At 43.3% G+C, this 16,546-nt stretch overlaps 2 protein-coding genes across 2 annotated transcripts in view; one reads left to right on the forward strand and one right to left on the reverse strand.

Moving 5' to 3' along the window:
• Window positions 1–16,546, forward strand: part of LOC310925574 (low-density lipoprotein receptor-related protein 1-like) — a 115,721-nt gene that overhangs the window by 68,824 nt on the left and 30,351 nt on the right. The window contains exons 29-53 of the mRNA XM_083887553.1: window positions 482–576; window positions 2,347–2,496; window positions 2,826–2,966; window positions 3,162–3,287; window positions 3,432–3,563; window positions 3,697–3,831; window positions 4,361–4,490; window positions 4,612–4,738; window positions 4,847–4,998; window positions 5,148–5,272; window positions 5,387–5,761; window positions 9,514–9,703; window positions 10,509–10,713; window positions 10,876–11,068; window positions 11,929–12,054; window positions 12,855–12,983; window positions 13,089–13,208; window positions 13,327–13,440; window positions 13,554–13,703; window positions 13,894–14,016; window positions 14,131–14,247; window positions 14,796–14,924; window positions 15,024–15,146; window positions 15,238–15,378; window positions 16,094–16,281. Of these exons, the coding sequence (XP_083743679.1) occupies window positions 482–576; window positions 2,347–2,496; window positions 2,826–2,966; window positions 3,162–3,287; window positions 3,432–3,563; window positions 3,697–3,831; window positions 4,361–4,490; window positions 4,612–4,738; window positions 4,847–4,998; window positions 5,148–5,272; window positions 5,387–5,761; window positions 9,514–9,703; window positions 10,509–10,713; window positions 10,876–11,068; window positions 11,929–12,054; window positions 12,855–12,983; window positions 13,089–13,208; window positions 13,327–13,440; window positions 13,554–13,703; window positions 13,894–14,016; window positions 14,131–14,247; window positions 14,796–14,924; window positions 15,024–15,146; window positions 15,238–15,378; window positions 16,094–16,281 (3,736 nt within the window). The remainder of the gene's footprint in view (window positions 1–481; window positions 577–2,346; window positions 2,497–2,825; window positions 2,967–3,161; window positions 3,288–3,431; window positions 3,564–3,696; window positions 3,832–4,360; window positions 4,491–4,611; window positions 4,739–4,846; window positions 4,999–5,147; window positions 5,273–5,386; window positions 5,762–9,513; window positions 9,704–10,508; window positions 10,714–10,875; window positions 11,069–11,928; window positions 12,055–12,854; window positions 12,984–13,088; window positions 13,209–13,326; window positions 13,441–13,553; window positions 13,704–13,893; window positions 14,017–14,130; window positions 14,248–14,795; window positions 14,925–15,023; window positions 15,147–15,237; window positions 15,379–16,093; window positions 16,282–16,546) is intronic.
• LOC310925575 (galanin receptor type 2-like) lies at window positions 6,462–7,478 on the reverse strand (the record flags this gene model as incomplete). Its single annotated transcript, XM_083887554.1, has 1 exon — window positions 6,462–7,478. One exon carries the CDS (start codon window positions 7,476–7,478, stop codon window positions 6,462–6,464), a length of 1,017 nt encoding a protein of 338 aa, XP_083743680.1.

The raw sequence follows: 16,546 nt of genomic DNA on the forward strand, positions 1-16,546 counted from the left end.
CCCAAACCTTCTCCTGCTGTTGTTAACCTAGATAATGGTCTGCTTCATTCAACCTGGAGTTCATTTCTGAGGAAAAACTAGGGAGACATGCAGATTCTACTGTGTTTTGCTGGTGTTGTTATAACATTGTATTTTACTCACTTTTTAAGAGAAAAAGCTGTTCAATGAACCAACGAAATAATGATCATAAACAGTAATTCTTGAGAAAAGTCACATCATAAAACCTCTCGTGTAATGAAATTGTTTTCTTTGAACATAAGAAAATGTTTTTTTGGGGGGTTTTCTACTAAGAGTAAGAGTCCTCCTTCTGTCCCGCAACACTTTGAAGGACAAGTTTGTTTTTTTAAAGCTTGTGAATGTGATCAATGTAAGTGCTATTACTTACAATATCTGAAGAGGTTCTGAAAATAGTGTGAACGTTCTCCTTCTGTCGCTCATGGGTTGTGTATTTTGCTGATTGTCTCGGTCTGTCCCTCTGCAGGAAACTCTACTGGACAGACGGAGACAACATCAGCATGGCCAACACAGACGGCCTGAACCGCACCGTCCTCTTCACCAACCAGAAAGGGCCTGTCGGTGAGCGATGTGCTATCTTTGTCTGTGACTGCCTTACAGAGCACGCCATAGGGTGGCTTTTTACACACCTGGGGCCTCATGTACAAAGACTTGCGTGGATTTCCTACTAAATCTTGGCGTACGCCAAAACCCAGAAACGGTCGTACGCACAAATAAATTCAGATGTATCAAAGTGTGCGTACGCATGGATCCAAGCACGTTCCCTTTGTACATCCCAAATCAACGTGGAATTGAGCGCACATGCAGAGGTGCCTAGCTCCTCCCTGTCCACACCCCATTTACATATGCAAATCAATTTGAATAGGCCCTGCGGTTCACATCTTTGATCAAATAACGCACTGAACAAAGGAAAGTAAAGGAATTTCCCACAGCCTGAGCAAGAGATTCTAGTGAATGAATGAAAACGCGCAGGAAGATTTTGTTTGGTACCCTGTTAGCAGGGATAAATATGGCAAAAAAAGACGTGAGTGGGAGCGTGTGTGTGAGTCTGTAAATGCTGTGGGATCCGAGCAGCACACACACACACACACACACACACACACACACACACACACACACACACACACACACACAGACAGACAGATTATAAAGAATTGGTCAGATCTCAAGGTGGAGGTGAAGCAGAGGGTTTCTGCTCACCGCCGAAGCAAAGTGACCGCAACAGGTCATACAACCAGCTGCTCACACATCGCTCGTGCGTAAAGATGGCAGGATATTAAACACTTTGACTCATGTTTAATTTTTAATTTTTATTTTTTTTCACTATTAATGAATGCAGAAGTGCGCCACGGCTGACATTTCCAACTTTACGCCCGCTTTTACTGACATGAATACTGAACACAGGGAGACGATCAGGGGCTTGTTAGAAAGCTCTGTAGCTCTAATTTCACCAGCAGAAATAATAAATAAAGAAAATCAAAAACATGATATTTGAATACGCACATGCCCAAATGTGCATTACGCTGGTTTACATAAGGGACAATTAAAATAAACTATTATAAACTATTAATTCACTCAGAAGCCACCCATCGCGCACTGTTCCAGCCTCCAGCCTGTTCCCAACCATGCTGTTAGTCATAATGAATGAGTCTTAATGAACCAGACCACCTTACATGATGTTAGCTGCATTTGCGCATTACATATGATTTGAACATTGATGGAATGAAAATGTTTCCTATTAACGTAAACAAATTCTGTGACGGCGCTTTTATAGCAATGTGTGTGCAGTCAATAGCTCCGATTACATGAGGGAAACCGGCTCTCGCTGAAAATTGCGTTGTTGGTCTGTTTAACAGCATTGTATGGGAGTTTGATGAACCTGAATGACATTCGGATGATTCCGTCCCACACAGCTGGCATGGCTCGGCTCAGGGTTGACTGGTACACTCCTGACCGAAATTGGCTTCTGAGCCAATTATTATCGTTTGCAATTAAATCCTCGCGTTCACTAAATACTCGCTCACGTCGGATTGCACCATTTGCAAGGTGTTAATTGTTCATAAGTGTGTCTCTGATGTGCACGTCACTCTGATGACTACTTGTTTTCACATTATTAACAGTTTCACAGCATCACCACTAAGTGTCGCCAAAGGAACAATAGCTGTAGAAACGGGCGTACGCCAGCCATGAAGTTGGCGTGGGCACCGCACATTTCCACGGTCCATTCCCGTTTCATACATCTGAACGTGAGCGTGGTAACGGACGTACGCCACGTTTTTGTGCGTACGCAACCTTTGTACATGAGGCCCCTTATCCGTCTTTGTCTTCCAGGTCTCTCTATTGACTTTGATACAGAGCAGCTTTACTGGATCAGCTCAGGAAACAGCACCATCAACCGCTGCAAACTGGACGGGTCTGAACTAGAGGTGCTGGAGGGCGTCAAGGGAAAACTCACCAAGGCTACTGCTCTGGCGATCATGGGTATGTCGTCAGGGAACATTAAATGTACAGCATGTAATGTCCTTCTTTCATTACCTTGAACAGAAATAGATTTTATGGATTTAAACACGTCTTTGAAGGGTTTCAGTCATCAAAGTCATTAGATGGATGTTAACATTGTTAGAGACATTTTTGGCTAATGTAAGAACACTGCTCAACAAAATATACATCAGTCTTGATGCAGAAATGTTACATTATATCTTTAACTTCAGTCTCTGATGTATAATGTGGGTAGAAAGTTCAGTTCATGACCAAGTTATGAGTGTACAGTGTGTACATGTCTTTAAATGTCATCTTATTGTGTCCTATAGGAGACAAGCTCTGGTGGGCAGATCAAGGAACAGACCAGATAGGAACCTGTAACAAGAAGGATGGGGGGAACTGGAAAGTCCTGAGGAACAGCACGTCCCCTATGATGCACATGAAAATCTACAATGAAACCGTGCAGAAAGGTACAGCGCTGGCAGCCACAGTTTGGGTTAAAGAACGTTGCTTAGGCAAGGCAGGGAAATGTCTTCGTCACATCAATGGGACTCTTTTACTTGTTGCTTGTACCCTGTTTACCTCAGCTAGAGCACATCTGTTTATGTCTCCAACTCCTCTTTCATTTGTTTTGTGCATTTGTTCCTGTGCTTTTGTGTTCCCAGGCACCAATCTTTGCAGTAATAACAATGGGGACTGTTCCCAACTGTGTCTCCCCACCTCGCCAACCACCAGAGCCTGTATGTGCACAGCAGGATACAGTCTGCGGACAGGACAGCAGTCTTGTGAGGGTACGGCATATTCTTATTATATATACACAGATTGTATTCTTGATTGAGGCTATTTTGGGCTGAAGATACGGATTACAAATTAAATGATAAATGTGTGACGCAGAGGAAACTTTTCAAAGCTTTTCGTATTCATTTCTGCTGTAGGAGTTGGCTCTTTCCTATTGTACTCGGTGCATGAAGGCATTCGTGGTATTCCTCTGGACCCATTAGACAAATCTGATGCCCTCGTACCAGTGTCAGGCACATCCCTCGCTGTCGGCATAGACTTCCATGCTGGTAGGACTTTTTAATTAATGTATAGCCTTTCTTTAAATACAAGATTTGATGAAATACATTTTTTAAATTTTTTTTCCCTTCTTTGATGTGAGTAATGTGTGCTTTCCTTACTTTGACCTGTGTGCTTTTTCAGACAATGACACCATCTACTGGGTAGATATGGGCCTGAGCACCATCAGCAGGGCCAAGAGGGACCAGACCTGGAGAGAAGATGTGGTCACTAATGGCATTGGCAGAGTGGAGGGCATTGCTGTTGACTGGATAGCAGGTGAGAAACACCCCAGACACCTTACAGTCACCTTTGTGTACCAGAGAGGATGTAAGCACTCTTTCCACTCTCCCACTCTCTCTGCCATTACCTCCTGCTTCTTTGTTGGATTTGTATGCAATTCTCTCTTGTGTATATAAGAAGCTTAGATTTCAAAATGTCAAATGTACACCTGTTAGTGCTGCTGTAGAAACATGTCTGCACAAGATGGCAGCCTCTGTAAAGCAAGACTTTGCCAAATGTCCACAAAAAAGGCTTCTTTTAAAACTACTAAAACACAAATGATTTTTATTTTAAAGCAATTATACACTTATACAAACATACTTATTCCAGTAAACCCTAAATGTTATTTGCTGGACCTTTTAAAAAACACATATGTGATATATACACCGTATCAATTAAACAGTTTGGCTCTATTATTCTTACTCACTTATTAAGTTTTTGGCCGTGTTCTACCAGAAGGCTGCATTTCTACATCAATGCACATGCAGCACATGCTCATCACTGCCTCCTTCTCAATCCTCCTCAGGCAACATCTACTGGACAGACCAGGGATTCGATGTGATCGAGGTCGCCAGATTGAACGGCTCCTTTCGCTATGTGGTGATTTCCCAGGGCCTGGACAAGCCTCGTGCCATCACTGTCCACCCAGAGAAAGGGTGAGAGGAAAACAACACTGGGTGTTGCTGTAATTATCGATGCAGTTGTGTTTAGTCGTTTCTCTCCTTATTGACTACTTGAGGAAGTTATCTCTGTGCCCTGCTGTGTTTGTGTTTGCAGCTACCTGTTCTGGACCGAGTGGGGTCAGTATCCTCGCATTGAGCGATCTCGTCTAGACGGCTCCCAGAGGGCCGTTCTGGTCAATGCCAGTATCAGCTGGCCCAACGGTATCTCCATTGACTACCAGGTAAAGCACTTGTTTTTATCACTGTGTTAAAAGAATGAATAAGAATAAAGAGTGAACTTTTTTTGTGTGACAACATTGTGTCAACTGTTACTGTATGTATGTCTATAGGAGAGTTTTCTGTACTGGTGTGATGCCAGAACAGACAAGATTGAGCGCATCAACCTTGAAACTGGAGAAAACAGGGAAGTGGTACTGGCTAACAATAACATGGACATGTTCTCTGTGTCTGTGTTTGAGAACTACATTTACTGGAGTGACAGGTTAGATTCACCTCTCCGACACAATCCCGCTTTTGGATTATTTGTAAAAGATACTGGCTTGTTGTTGTGAGTTGCATTTCGAATATTCATCCATGATATATGCAAGCACCAGCCTCTGTTTAATGTCGCTTGTCTTGTCTGCATTGAAGGACACATGCAAATGGCTCCATAAAACGAGGCAATAAGGACAATGCAACGGACTCTGTGTCTCTGAGGACCGGTATAGGAGTGCAGCTAAAAGACATCAAGGTTTTCAATAGGGACAGACAACAAGGTAAAGAGTGGCATTGTTCAATCTATAAAAACAGTCAACAGACAGTTTCCTCCAGAGATCAGAGATTCTTTTTGAAAACCATATTAACGTCATGCATTTCGTTTCTGCTCACAGGAACAAACGTGTGCAAAAATGAAAATGGCGGCTGCCAGCAGCTTTGTCTGTATCGCGGCAAGAAGCAGCGCACGTGTGCTTGTGCCCATGGCATGCTGGCCGAAGACGGCTGCGCCTGCCGCGACTATGATGGCTACCTGCTCTACTCGGAGCGCACCATTCTGAAGAGTGTCCACCTGTCCGATGAAAACAACCTGAACGCACCCATAAAACCGTTCGAGAATCCCGAGCACATGAAGAACGTCATTGCGCTCACGTTCGACTACAGAGGAGGTGGCGGAAAGGGAGCGAACCGCATCTTCTTCAGTGACATCCACTTTGGCAACATCCAGCAGATCAGCGATGACGGTTCTGATCGCAAAACTGTCGTAGAAAGTGAGTATTTCCACAGCTATAAACCCTTTTTTGGGTTTATAGCACACACACACACACACACACACAAAGCTTAATTCCCACTTCATCGCCATCTCCCCTTTGAATAGCCCAGCATAATTTTTGATTGTTCTTTTTTTATGAATAACAAAGAGCCTTAGTTATAAACATTAGACCCCTGGTGATAAATCGTCCCCCCCCACCCATAAGAAATTAAACAGAACCAGGAAGCTTTTATTCTGAAGTCATTGCCAAAATAGAAGTTAAAAAGAAAGGCCTGTTTAATCTAGTGTTTTGAGAACAGAGTGTCTACAAACATCGACAGATGCTGAGACTTTAGACCTTTATCCACCGTATGTCAGCACAAGGAAACACAGGTACTCCGTCAATGTTTTACCAAAGTGTCTTTACTTCAATCTGTTTTACAAGGATTGTGTGATTCAGCATTGTCACATTGTTCCTGTACAGTTGCTCCTCTAGAGACAAGTGGTTTGATCTTGTACAATATCTAACAATGAATGTTTTTAAGAGGAACTTTTGTTGCGTGTGCTGTTTTTTGCCTTCTTAAGAAGACTTTCCCTGTGGCAGCAATTTTCTTTGTATCAGTGTTTCAGCAAATATTGTTTCTAAAATAATGCTTTTATTGTAGTTCACAGTCCTTAGTGTTTCTCTTTATAACTTATAGCTGCTGATGGTGATGCTGTCAGGCAGCAGCCATAGACACAGCCCCATTTGCTTCTTGTCCTCCCCTCTTGAATAAACTCAGTAGGTCTTGTCTGAACTTTTGGGACATGAGCACATAGAGGATAGGGTTCATTACTGTCGAGGAGCTCGCCATGAGGCGTGAAAACACGGTGAAGGCGCCGTAACGTGGTGAGGCACCTGTGGCCCCTGAGCTGTTATCCACCAGTAAGGCCAGCATCAGACCGTAGGATGGCAGCCAGCACACGGTGAAAGCCAGCACTAGCATTGCTGACGTCTGGGTGACTTTGCTCTGGTAGCGCTCTACTTGCGGGGCCCTTCCGGTGTTCTGACTCCTCCACAGGAATATGTAGATGCTGCCGTAGGCTACTGCGATGGTAAACAGGGGAAACAAGAAGGCCACAAGGAAGTGAAATAATCCATAGATCAGCTGGTCTCGGTGGGATAGGAAAGCAAAACAAGCAAGTCCATCAAGGGTTCGTTGTGGGTTTCCCACAGAGCGAAAAACCAGCTGGGGGGCGGCCAGGCAGCACGCTGGGACCCAGAGGAGCACAGCAGCTAAGGACACCCGGTTAGGGGAGAGGAGGGAGTAAGCTCTCGCAGGCTGCACCACAGTCAGATAGCGCGACACAGCCAGTGTGGCCAGTGTGAAGACGCTGGCCGAGGAGCAGGCCGATCCCAAGAAGCCCACCAGACGGCACATGAGGGCCCCAAAAGGCCAGTGCTGCATAGCGATGGCAACAGTGTGGAAGGGAAGCATGGAGAGCAAAAGCAAGTCCGCGGCACTCAGAGCCACCAGGAGGATGTCTGTGCCTGTGCCGGTCATGGAGTTACGAGGAGTCTGTACAACCCTGGACCGGTGCCTTCCACACAAGATCATAATCACAATAGCATGTCCCCCGACCCCCAGCACCAGAATCAGTGCATCTAATACTGGGACTAGGATCTGCTCCACTTTGCTAAGCTCAGTGTCACTGCTGTTTCCTAACACATCCTCCGAAGAGTTCCACAGCATCATCTTGTCTTTGGTTATGTTTGCTCTTATGTCTTCCAGCTATAATTCTACTGTCTAAACACAATCTGCTTCTGGTTGGGTCACTTTGCTCATGCCAGTTATAAGATTACCAATAATAATAAATATGTGACTGATTACTCACACCACAGCAATGTACTCAGAAATAACACCACACAGATTTTTAATCATTTAACATCTGGTGTGTTGACTATTAATTAACCAATCAATTAATTAACTAATTAATTAATTAAGGTATAGAGGTGATTATTAAATCTGTTCACACTTTAAATGTATTTGTGATTCTACGCGTGAAAATGACATTACCTCCTCTTTTAAAATACATCCAGCGATATGGAACTGAAGCCTTTTTGCATTCCACACAATCAAAGTCACCTTTGATTGGCTTGGGGAAACCGAATGACACCAGACCCCTCCTCTGAAGTCGTCATTATTGATTTCTTAGAAGCTGGAGTTCTCAATCCTCCCCAAAGATTCTCGTTAAGAGCATCCAAGTGTTGAGAGCTTAATGCTGCAGATTGTGTGATTTCCTGTCATCTCCTAGCAGGCAGCTTCTCCACATGACACCTTAATCAGGCCGCATGCACAGCAATCCACAATCAGCCTTCCCTCTGCCGCCCATAGAAGGGACCTCGTTCAAAACACAATGGTCACAGAGGAGGAAAAGACGGATGAATAGCTGAACAGTAAGACATGATGACACAGAGTATATGGCAGGCGAACTCTGGACTGACTGGGTAGAGATGGGCTGGTCTACTTTGTGTGGGAGGTCCTAATGAGGTCAAACGTTGTATATTTTTCCCAGGGTGCATTACTTCTGTTCATTGTCTGTAAGGGTACGAAGCTCTGTACACATTCACACAGATATGGTATAAACAAAACGACTGATAGCAGTTCAGTATTTTCTGTCACATCACCAGTCAATAATTACCCTGACTCCTGAAGCCAAACACCACTTCACTCTATCGTACCTACCGGATAGCTGCGATAAAGGACTATTATAGTCACGGTAAGCAGCTGAGATCAGCAGCTATAAATTCAGTTCAACTGTGTTGCCGTCAACAGCGAACCAATGTGTAGAGGAACGTAGATAGGCTTAAGTCAACAAAAATGTGGAGATAAACAGAGGAATTTGAGTGGAGACATGCAGCAGGCTAAAGATTTACAGTTCATTAAGAGCAGTGAAAAAAAAGAGGAAATAGTGAATGGATTTCATGTTGCTCTCTATCGATTTTTAAGGGCTTTGATTTATGATTGTGAGAGGCCAAGGGGAGTTGTTGCCTCCTGCGTGACTTTCCATTTGCTTTGCTTCATTTTAAAAACTCTCATAGCACATGGCAGACAAAGTTTGACTCACTCCCATGGCATTTCACCGCCAGGTCGAGTGTAAAGTGTCCCACCTGGTGGTGAATCTCACTGATCCTCTGGACAGAGCTGTGATAAGAGTGAGATCATCTTCAGTCGAGGAAAAAAAGCAGCTGTGATGATTAGATCCTCGCTGTAAAAGAGTTATCTATCACTGAAGTGATGCATGGTTGTTTTGTAAACTCTTTCTACCTCGGGTGCACTTTCATGTGTATTCATGTTGTGTGCAGCAGCAGCTGTTCTCTATCTGCTGCCACAGAACTCTGTGTTCCTCCATCTTGGCTGTCTGTCCTCTGTGTGGGCGAGCAGTGCACAACTTCTTACTCATTTCATGGCTGTGGAGCAGATAAATTACTTTTTATTTCTCATTTGATGATGAGGTAGTGTGATGGAAAGTAACTGGCTTGCCCGTAACTGTTGTTGTGACCTTTTTAGTGAGCTATTTGTTGGATAAAAGCCTTGTATCACACTGTGTTCTTGGTCATTAATATCAAGCTGTTATATCCATAACCTCAACCCTGCTCTACCACGGAACACCGAGCTGCTGCCAGACAGTCCACACTTGGCCTTTTAATGCAGCAACGGAATTGATGTTTCCCTCCTTCCTCTGCTGTCTTCTCTCTGTATTTAACACTATGTGTCCTCCTCTTCTCAGATGTGGGCTCAGTGGAGGGTTTGGCCTATCACAGGAGCTGGGATATGCTTTATTGGACCAGCTATACAACATCAACCATCACCCGTCATAATGTGGATCAGAGTCGCTGGGGGGCTGTTGACCGGCACACGGTGGTCACTATGTCAGGGGATGACCACCCCAGAGCCTTTGTCCTTGACGAGTGTCAGAGGTTAGAACTGATTTAGTTTCTCATAATCTGTACTCTTCCTATATAAGGTCATACAGGTCATCTGCTTTGTGGAGCTGCTGCTATGTTTCATATAGGTTTTTATGTTATAATAATATAGTTTTAATAGCTCTAAATGCTCCTTTGTGCTCTGCTGCTCCTGCAAATATTTCATGACAAAAACATTTGACATGGGTTCAGGACGTATTTTTGTATGTGACACATGAAGCCATTGACCTGCTGTTCAGTGGAGCTGAAGTTGTAGTGAGCTCTCTAATCATGTTTTTCAGTAGCAAGGGAAAGAAGAGTGAAGGGTGAAGGGGGGAGTTGGTTGCTGAACCTGAATGTCACAAAGCAACTGGAATACAAAGCAACTATGGAAAAAAGACTAAGATGATCAGTTCCTTCATTAGGAAATGAGCAGAAGCTGCTCCCTGAAGAAATCGCATATTGTGCGTTTTAAGGTTACTGCAGGTGCAGGCTGTTGCATCTTTATATTATGATATGAAGCATTTTATTTAGATTTAATCACAGGAAGTGCCGTGTATCAATGAGATCATCAGTTACTTCAAAAAACCTTTTTAAGCTCACATGGAGCTTCTTTTTATTATGTTTTCAACTCAGATTTGGATGTTTTGTTCTCAAAAATAGATTCAGACTACACTTCACACTAGCTTTTCAGCATTAAGACATTTAATTACATTTTGCATATTACAATGGGTACACTGGAAGTAAATGTGTTTGGGTGAAGGAAAATGTTCCTTACATGAATGTACTGTATATCACTGACTGTCCCTCCCTCCTGCAGCCTCATGTTCTGGACAAACTGGAATGAGCAGTCTCCCAGTATCATGCGTGCCACACTGACTGGTGCAAACGTCCTTGTGATCATTGGCACTGACATCCGAACTCCTAACGGCCTGGCCATAGACCACCGTGCTGAAAAACTTTATTTTTCTGATGCCACACTGGACAAGATAGAACGCTGCGAGTACGACGGCAGCCGACGCTATGTGAGTAACCTAAAAACCTACATGTAACTAGACTAAAGTATGTGATTTCCACTACTGGATTGACTAATTACAGCCATCAGTTTGTTTACACTTGAGTTTATTCCAAGCCTGAAATATCCTGAATGTGCGTGGTCATGGCTGTGGTCATGCTTCCCCCTACAGGTGGTGCTGAAGAATGAGCCGGTCCATCCGTTTGGCCTGGCCGTCTACGGTGACTACATCTTCTGGACCGACTGGGTTAGGAGGGCTGTGCTTCGTGCTGACAAATACACGGGAGGCGAGATGAAAGTGTTGCGTGCGGACATCCCTCAGCAGCCAATGGGCATCGTTGCAGTGGCCAACGACACCAACAGCTGTGAGTTGTTAAACAGAGGAATCAAAGTGTGTGACCCGTTTTTTAAAATACATATGTGGATCTTTTTTTTCTACCTTGTTTGAATTTTATTTCATATTTTCAAAATCAGTGACTATTTAGACCAAAAAAGGGCTTTTTTTGTCACTAATTCAGCTCATAAAATACCTGTCAAATCAACATACTTCATCCCATTGATGTAAAAAATGGTTCAAGGAAATAATAGTAAGTAACCAATAGTAAGTCCATCATACATCAGTACCTAAAACACTCACTGGTACAAAATACTTAAATAACACAGTAAATAATTACCAGATATTGACATTTACTCTGGAAAACTGGGCAACACTTACTCACAGGATATTTTCTGGCCTTTTATGGTTAAAATAATGGGTGTTAAAGGTTAAAAAAAAAAAAAAATGATTCTGCCTCAACAGAGCAATTAATGAGTTCAATTGTGTCCTTTGGTCCTCAATTCTTTTCTCATGTCATTTAACTGGACAATCTTCCATTGTCCATGTTCTTTCTAATTAACGCAGAATTGCTCCCCGCTGACCCCCCCACATATAATCAGCCATCTTCTCCCTCAAGTTGCCTCATTCAGTAAACACTTCCACGCTCCAGTAGCCACAGCAACCATATACGCTCCAAGCCCAAGTTAAATAGCTGCAAATCCCATGCAGATTGAGCTGCACTGAATAATACATTCAGTGGACGCAGAGCCAGGAGCTAGGTAGCCTTATCTGTCTGCTGATGTGGATGCTTGTATAGGGGGAATGGGTCTGCCTGTGTATCAGCAAGGTGAAGGTGGGTTCACTCATTTGCATTCACTCAAGTGTGTGTGTGTTTCTTCCTCTGCACAGGCGAGTTCTCTATGTGCCGTGTTAACAACGGAGGATGTCAGGATCTGTGCCTGCTGACCTCTGAGGGAAGGGTGAACTGTAGTTGCCGTGGTGACAGGAAACTTTTGGAAGACAACACCTGCATCGGTAATTCACAAGCACTGGACTCATAAAAGAACAAATCATGTCATGTAAAGACATACAAAGTCATCTTAATACTCACTTAGTGACTGAGGCACAGAGGTCAGGACACCTAATAAAGCGGCGGGAGTGATAGCCGATCTTCTGCTGCTGAGGTTCTACGTGTTGTGTGTTCAGTAATGGTCCTCTGCTCTAACAAGTGGTTATTTGAGGTACAGATTAGTGTTGCTTTCCTATCATTTTTAACTATTCTGGTCATTCTTCTCTAACATCTGGCATCAACATAGCATTTTCAACCTAGATGCTCCCTGGATGGACCTTTCTCTGTAAACCGTACAGATGGTAGTGCATGGAAATCCCAATAGATATCACTTTCTAAAATACTCAGACAAACCAATCTGGCTCAGGCCCTGTTTTTTACCTGTTGCCATTTTACCTGTCTGAGTGTCAGCCGGTCATTTCAGTATTTACACTCAATGTTCATTTGTTGATTTTGATTCGTAAATTATTACTTATGTTGATGGATATTACACATTTTGAGAGTGAGCACTTAACTTTGAGCCCAGCTGTAATAAACACATGTAAAATGGATTGATTTATTCATTTTGTTTATAGATTTTTGTATCCCCGTGTTCACATGAAAACAATAATACTGTTTATGGGAATTATTAATCTGAGTCTTGTGTGTTGATCAGAATCGTGAGCTAAAAGTGGGCTCTTAAGTTTGGGAATGGCTGCAGGATAGTAATGTTTTTCTGCTGCTACACGACTCTGGCTAAGTGCATTTTCCTGTCCTTGTGTCACAGCCATGAACGCCACGTGTAACATCATCGATGAGTTCGAGTGTGGTAACGGAGACTGTGTCAACTACACGCTGACTTGCGATGGCATGGCCCACTGCAAGGACAAGTCTGATGAGAAACAGTCCTACTGTGGTGAGTGGAACGTAGCTCAGCCTCCAGACAGTTTGAGCCATGCCCTCGGTGTGTTGGCATCGTAAAAGTTGAATCCATTTCCATTTATCTGTCTGGTTCCCCCAGCCAACCGTGTGTGTAAGAAGGGTTACAAACGGTGCGTGAACGGACGCTGTGTGGGGCATAGCTCCTGGTGCAACGGGCTGGACGACTGTGGAGACAATTCTGATGAACTCTTCTGTAACAGTGAGTCACGTCTTTTAATTAAACAATCTATTTTTTTGCTGCCTGCAGTCGTCTGACTCTGTTCTCCCCAAACTCTGTCTCTTTCAATTATGTGTGTGTGTGTGTGTGTGTGCATCAGGCACACTGTGCACAGCCGATCAGTTCCAGTGCAGAGACGGAAGCTGCATCTCTAACTCCAGCAAGTGCAACCAGAAGGTGGACTGTGAGGACGCCAGCGATGAAATGAATTGCTGTACGTTCAACAACACTCTGTGTGATCATCTGTGGTGAAAAAAAAAAGAAAGAAAGAAAATATCACTCGCTCCCAGGCTGTGATAATAAGTAGCTCTGCTCTCTTTTATTCAGCTGCCACCGACTGTTCCAGTTACTTCCGTCTGGGTGTGAAGGGAGTGACATTTCAGAAGTGCGAGTTCACCACACTCTGCTATGCCCCGTCATGGCTGTGTGATGGTGCTAATGACTGCGGGGACTCCTCTGATGAAACAAATTGCCCAGGTATTTCAGCGACCTGTGAAAGGCACATCTATTCTCACAACTCAATGTAAATTAATTATTTTTTTATTACTTTTACTGGACTGGAAGATGGGCTCTATTGATCTATTAAAAACATTATTTGTCGTGTGAGGGCATTTTCTGTAAAAAAAAACAACCTTTTTCTCATTACTCTTGTTTGTCATTTTACCAGGAAGCAGGAAAACAAAGTGTCAGACAAACTACTTTGCGTGTCCCAGCGGACGCTGCATCCCCCACAGCTGGACTTGTGATAAGGAGAACGACTGTGAGAATGGTGCAGACGAGGCTCACTGTGGTATGTTTACACGCTGCACTGCAACATAAACAGTGTCAAAAATACAAGCAAGCCATTACTGTGTTGGGCCACTTGTATCTTGCACTTCATAAAAATGTGTCTCTCCTCCTCCAGATAAGTTTTGCTCAGCGACTCAGTTTGAGTGTGGGAACCACCGCTGCATTCCCAACCGCTGGGTGTGTGACGGAGCCGACGACTGTGGCGACAGCAGCGACGAGGACAGCAAGTGCAGTGAGTGTCACACACAGAACCACACTGAAAAAGAATTCAATAAGGGTGTTACCAATAACAGTATTTTTTCAGAGACAAATGCAACTCAGTGCTACGAACTCTGGATGCAAAATAATCTGTAGATACGACATAAAACTGATACTCAAGCAAAGAATTTGGGTTTTAACAATTGTCTTTGTATATAAAAAAATGGACGCAGTCGTCCTGTTTTGCAAAACCAACACCTGAGAAGCCGTGAGAAATATAATTTGACCGACGCTATGTCAGTTTTTGACTATTCAAAGACGTTAGCTGCAACTTAGCACCAGGTGTCAATCACCCTAGAATTCACTCATGATGTGCTGTGCGTTAGCATCTATTTTCCCCTAAATGGGAACATAAGTTATAAAAATGACATTCTGTTCTATCGAAGTAGACCTGGAACTAGTGATTGAGACCATTTACTGCTAAGGAAAATGTTTACTGATGTTATAAATCAAGTGAGAAGTAGAAGCTAATTTTAGCTAGTTTCTTCCATTCAAAAATCACCTTCACTTTTCTTTTTTCAGAGTCCAAAACCTGCGGTTCTGATGCATTCCAGTGTCCTGGGTCATACATGTGTATCCCTCAGCGTTGGACATGTGACGGGGACAAAGACTGTCCAGATGGAGCCGATGAAAGTGTCAAAGCTGGATGTGGTGAGTGCAGGCATGAGATGCTGAAAAATGAATACTAATACTTTACTTCTGTTAGAGCACAAAAACTAATTTACGTACCATATACATTTTGTGTCTCAGTGTTCAACAACACATGCAGCATCGCCGAGTTCATGTGCCAGAACCGACAGTGTATACCGAAGCACTTTGTGTGTGACCATGACAACGACTGCAGTGATGGCTCGGATGAGTCCCAGGAGTGTGGTGAGTTGACCCATGACCCTCTTGTTATTCATGATTTAAAAAGTTCTCTCCTTCCAACCAACAAGCTCAACTGTCCCGTTTCACACTGCAGAATATCCAACATGTGGACCCAATGAGTTCCGCTGTGCCAATGGGCGCTGCCTCATCCAGAGTTCGTGGGAGTGTGACGGAGACTTCGACTGCCACGACCACTCAGACGAAGCACCCAAGAACCCTCGTTGCACTGGCACTGGTAAAGATTTACATACAATATCTTAGTCTGAAAGTGCTTTCCAATTTGTACTCACTTAATAATAATAAATTAATTAATTTAAAAAAGCATAATATGACACAAACTGAGCCAGATGTCCCGTTTCCATCTGTGGCCTTGCAGCATGTTGATATAAATAATAAATGAAGGACACAATTATAGCAGCACATCATCAGGTCAGAAAGTAAACATGTAGAGGAAGAAGACATCCAGTATTCTAACACTGTTTATGTATTTGACATTTGCGATTACCTTTCTGTTAAGTCTCACCAGCTGTGAATACAGATTTGCACAAACCGCAGGCAAATAATACATTATATTTTCACAAATCTGTTCTCTATGACAAGCCGTTTTCAATAAATTATGTTTTGTGTCCAGATAATGACAGTCTATTTACTGTATCTATATAAACATCTAAGTAACTGCTCTAGATTTGATGCGTGCCACAAAAGCCATTTTAAAACCTGGTTTGAGGAGTCAGTGATGTTTATAGGTCAGATTGGAATTACATTTCAAACTACCTCCAAATGTTGAAGATCTAATTTTATGTGTTTTGTATGGTTCTTTGTTTGGCTGCCCAAGATTTATAAAATCGACCTGGGTGCAATGAAGTCATGCAGTCAGAGTGAACGTGGCGTAAATGCCGTAATAATTGACCTTATTGTTTCCTATTTCATTTCTTTCTTTCATGCAACAGAGAAGAAATGCAATGACACCGCGTACGCCTGCAATAATGGAAACTGCATCAATGAGACGTTGCTCTGCGACCATAAGGACGACTGCGGTGACGGCTCTGATGAGCTGAACTGCTTCATTAACGAGTGCCTGAATAGCAAACTGAGTGGCTGCTCTCAGCTCTGTGAAGACATGAAAATAGGCTTCAAGGTAAGTGAACGCGGTGAAAAAGCTGTAATCCAGTACAGCAGTGCACTCTTTTGTACATGCGGTGTTCCACAGGGATCAGTGCTGGGACCCATACTTTTTACTCTATGCTGCCTTCTGGGTCATACACAGTTTTAATGTTACACATCACTTTTATGCAGATGACATACAGCTCTATTTTACATTGAATCAAAAAGAGAAGCCTAATCTCACTTGACTCCTTGATTGTGTCAACACAATAAAAGACTGGATGGCTGAAATCTTTCTT

Source organism: Microchirus variegatus (genome assembly GCF_963457635.1).
Source record: "Microchirus variegatus genome assembly, chromosome: 4".
NCBI classification, from domain to species: domain Eukaryota; kingdom Metazoa; phylum Chordata; class Actinopteri; order Pleuronectiformes; family Soleidae; genus Microchirus; species Microchirus variegatus.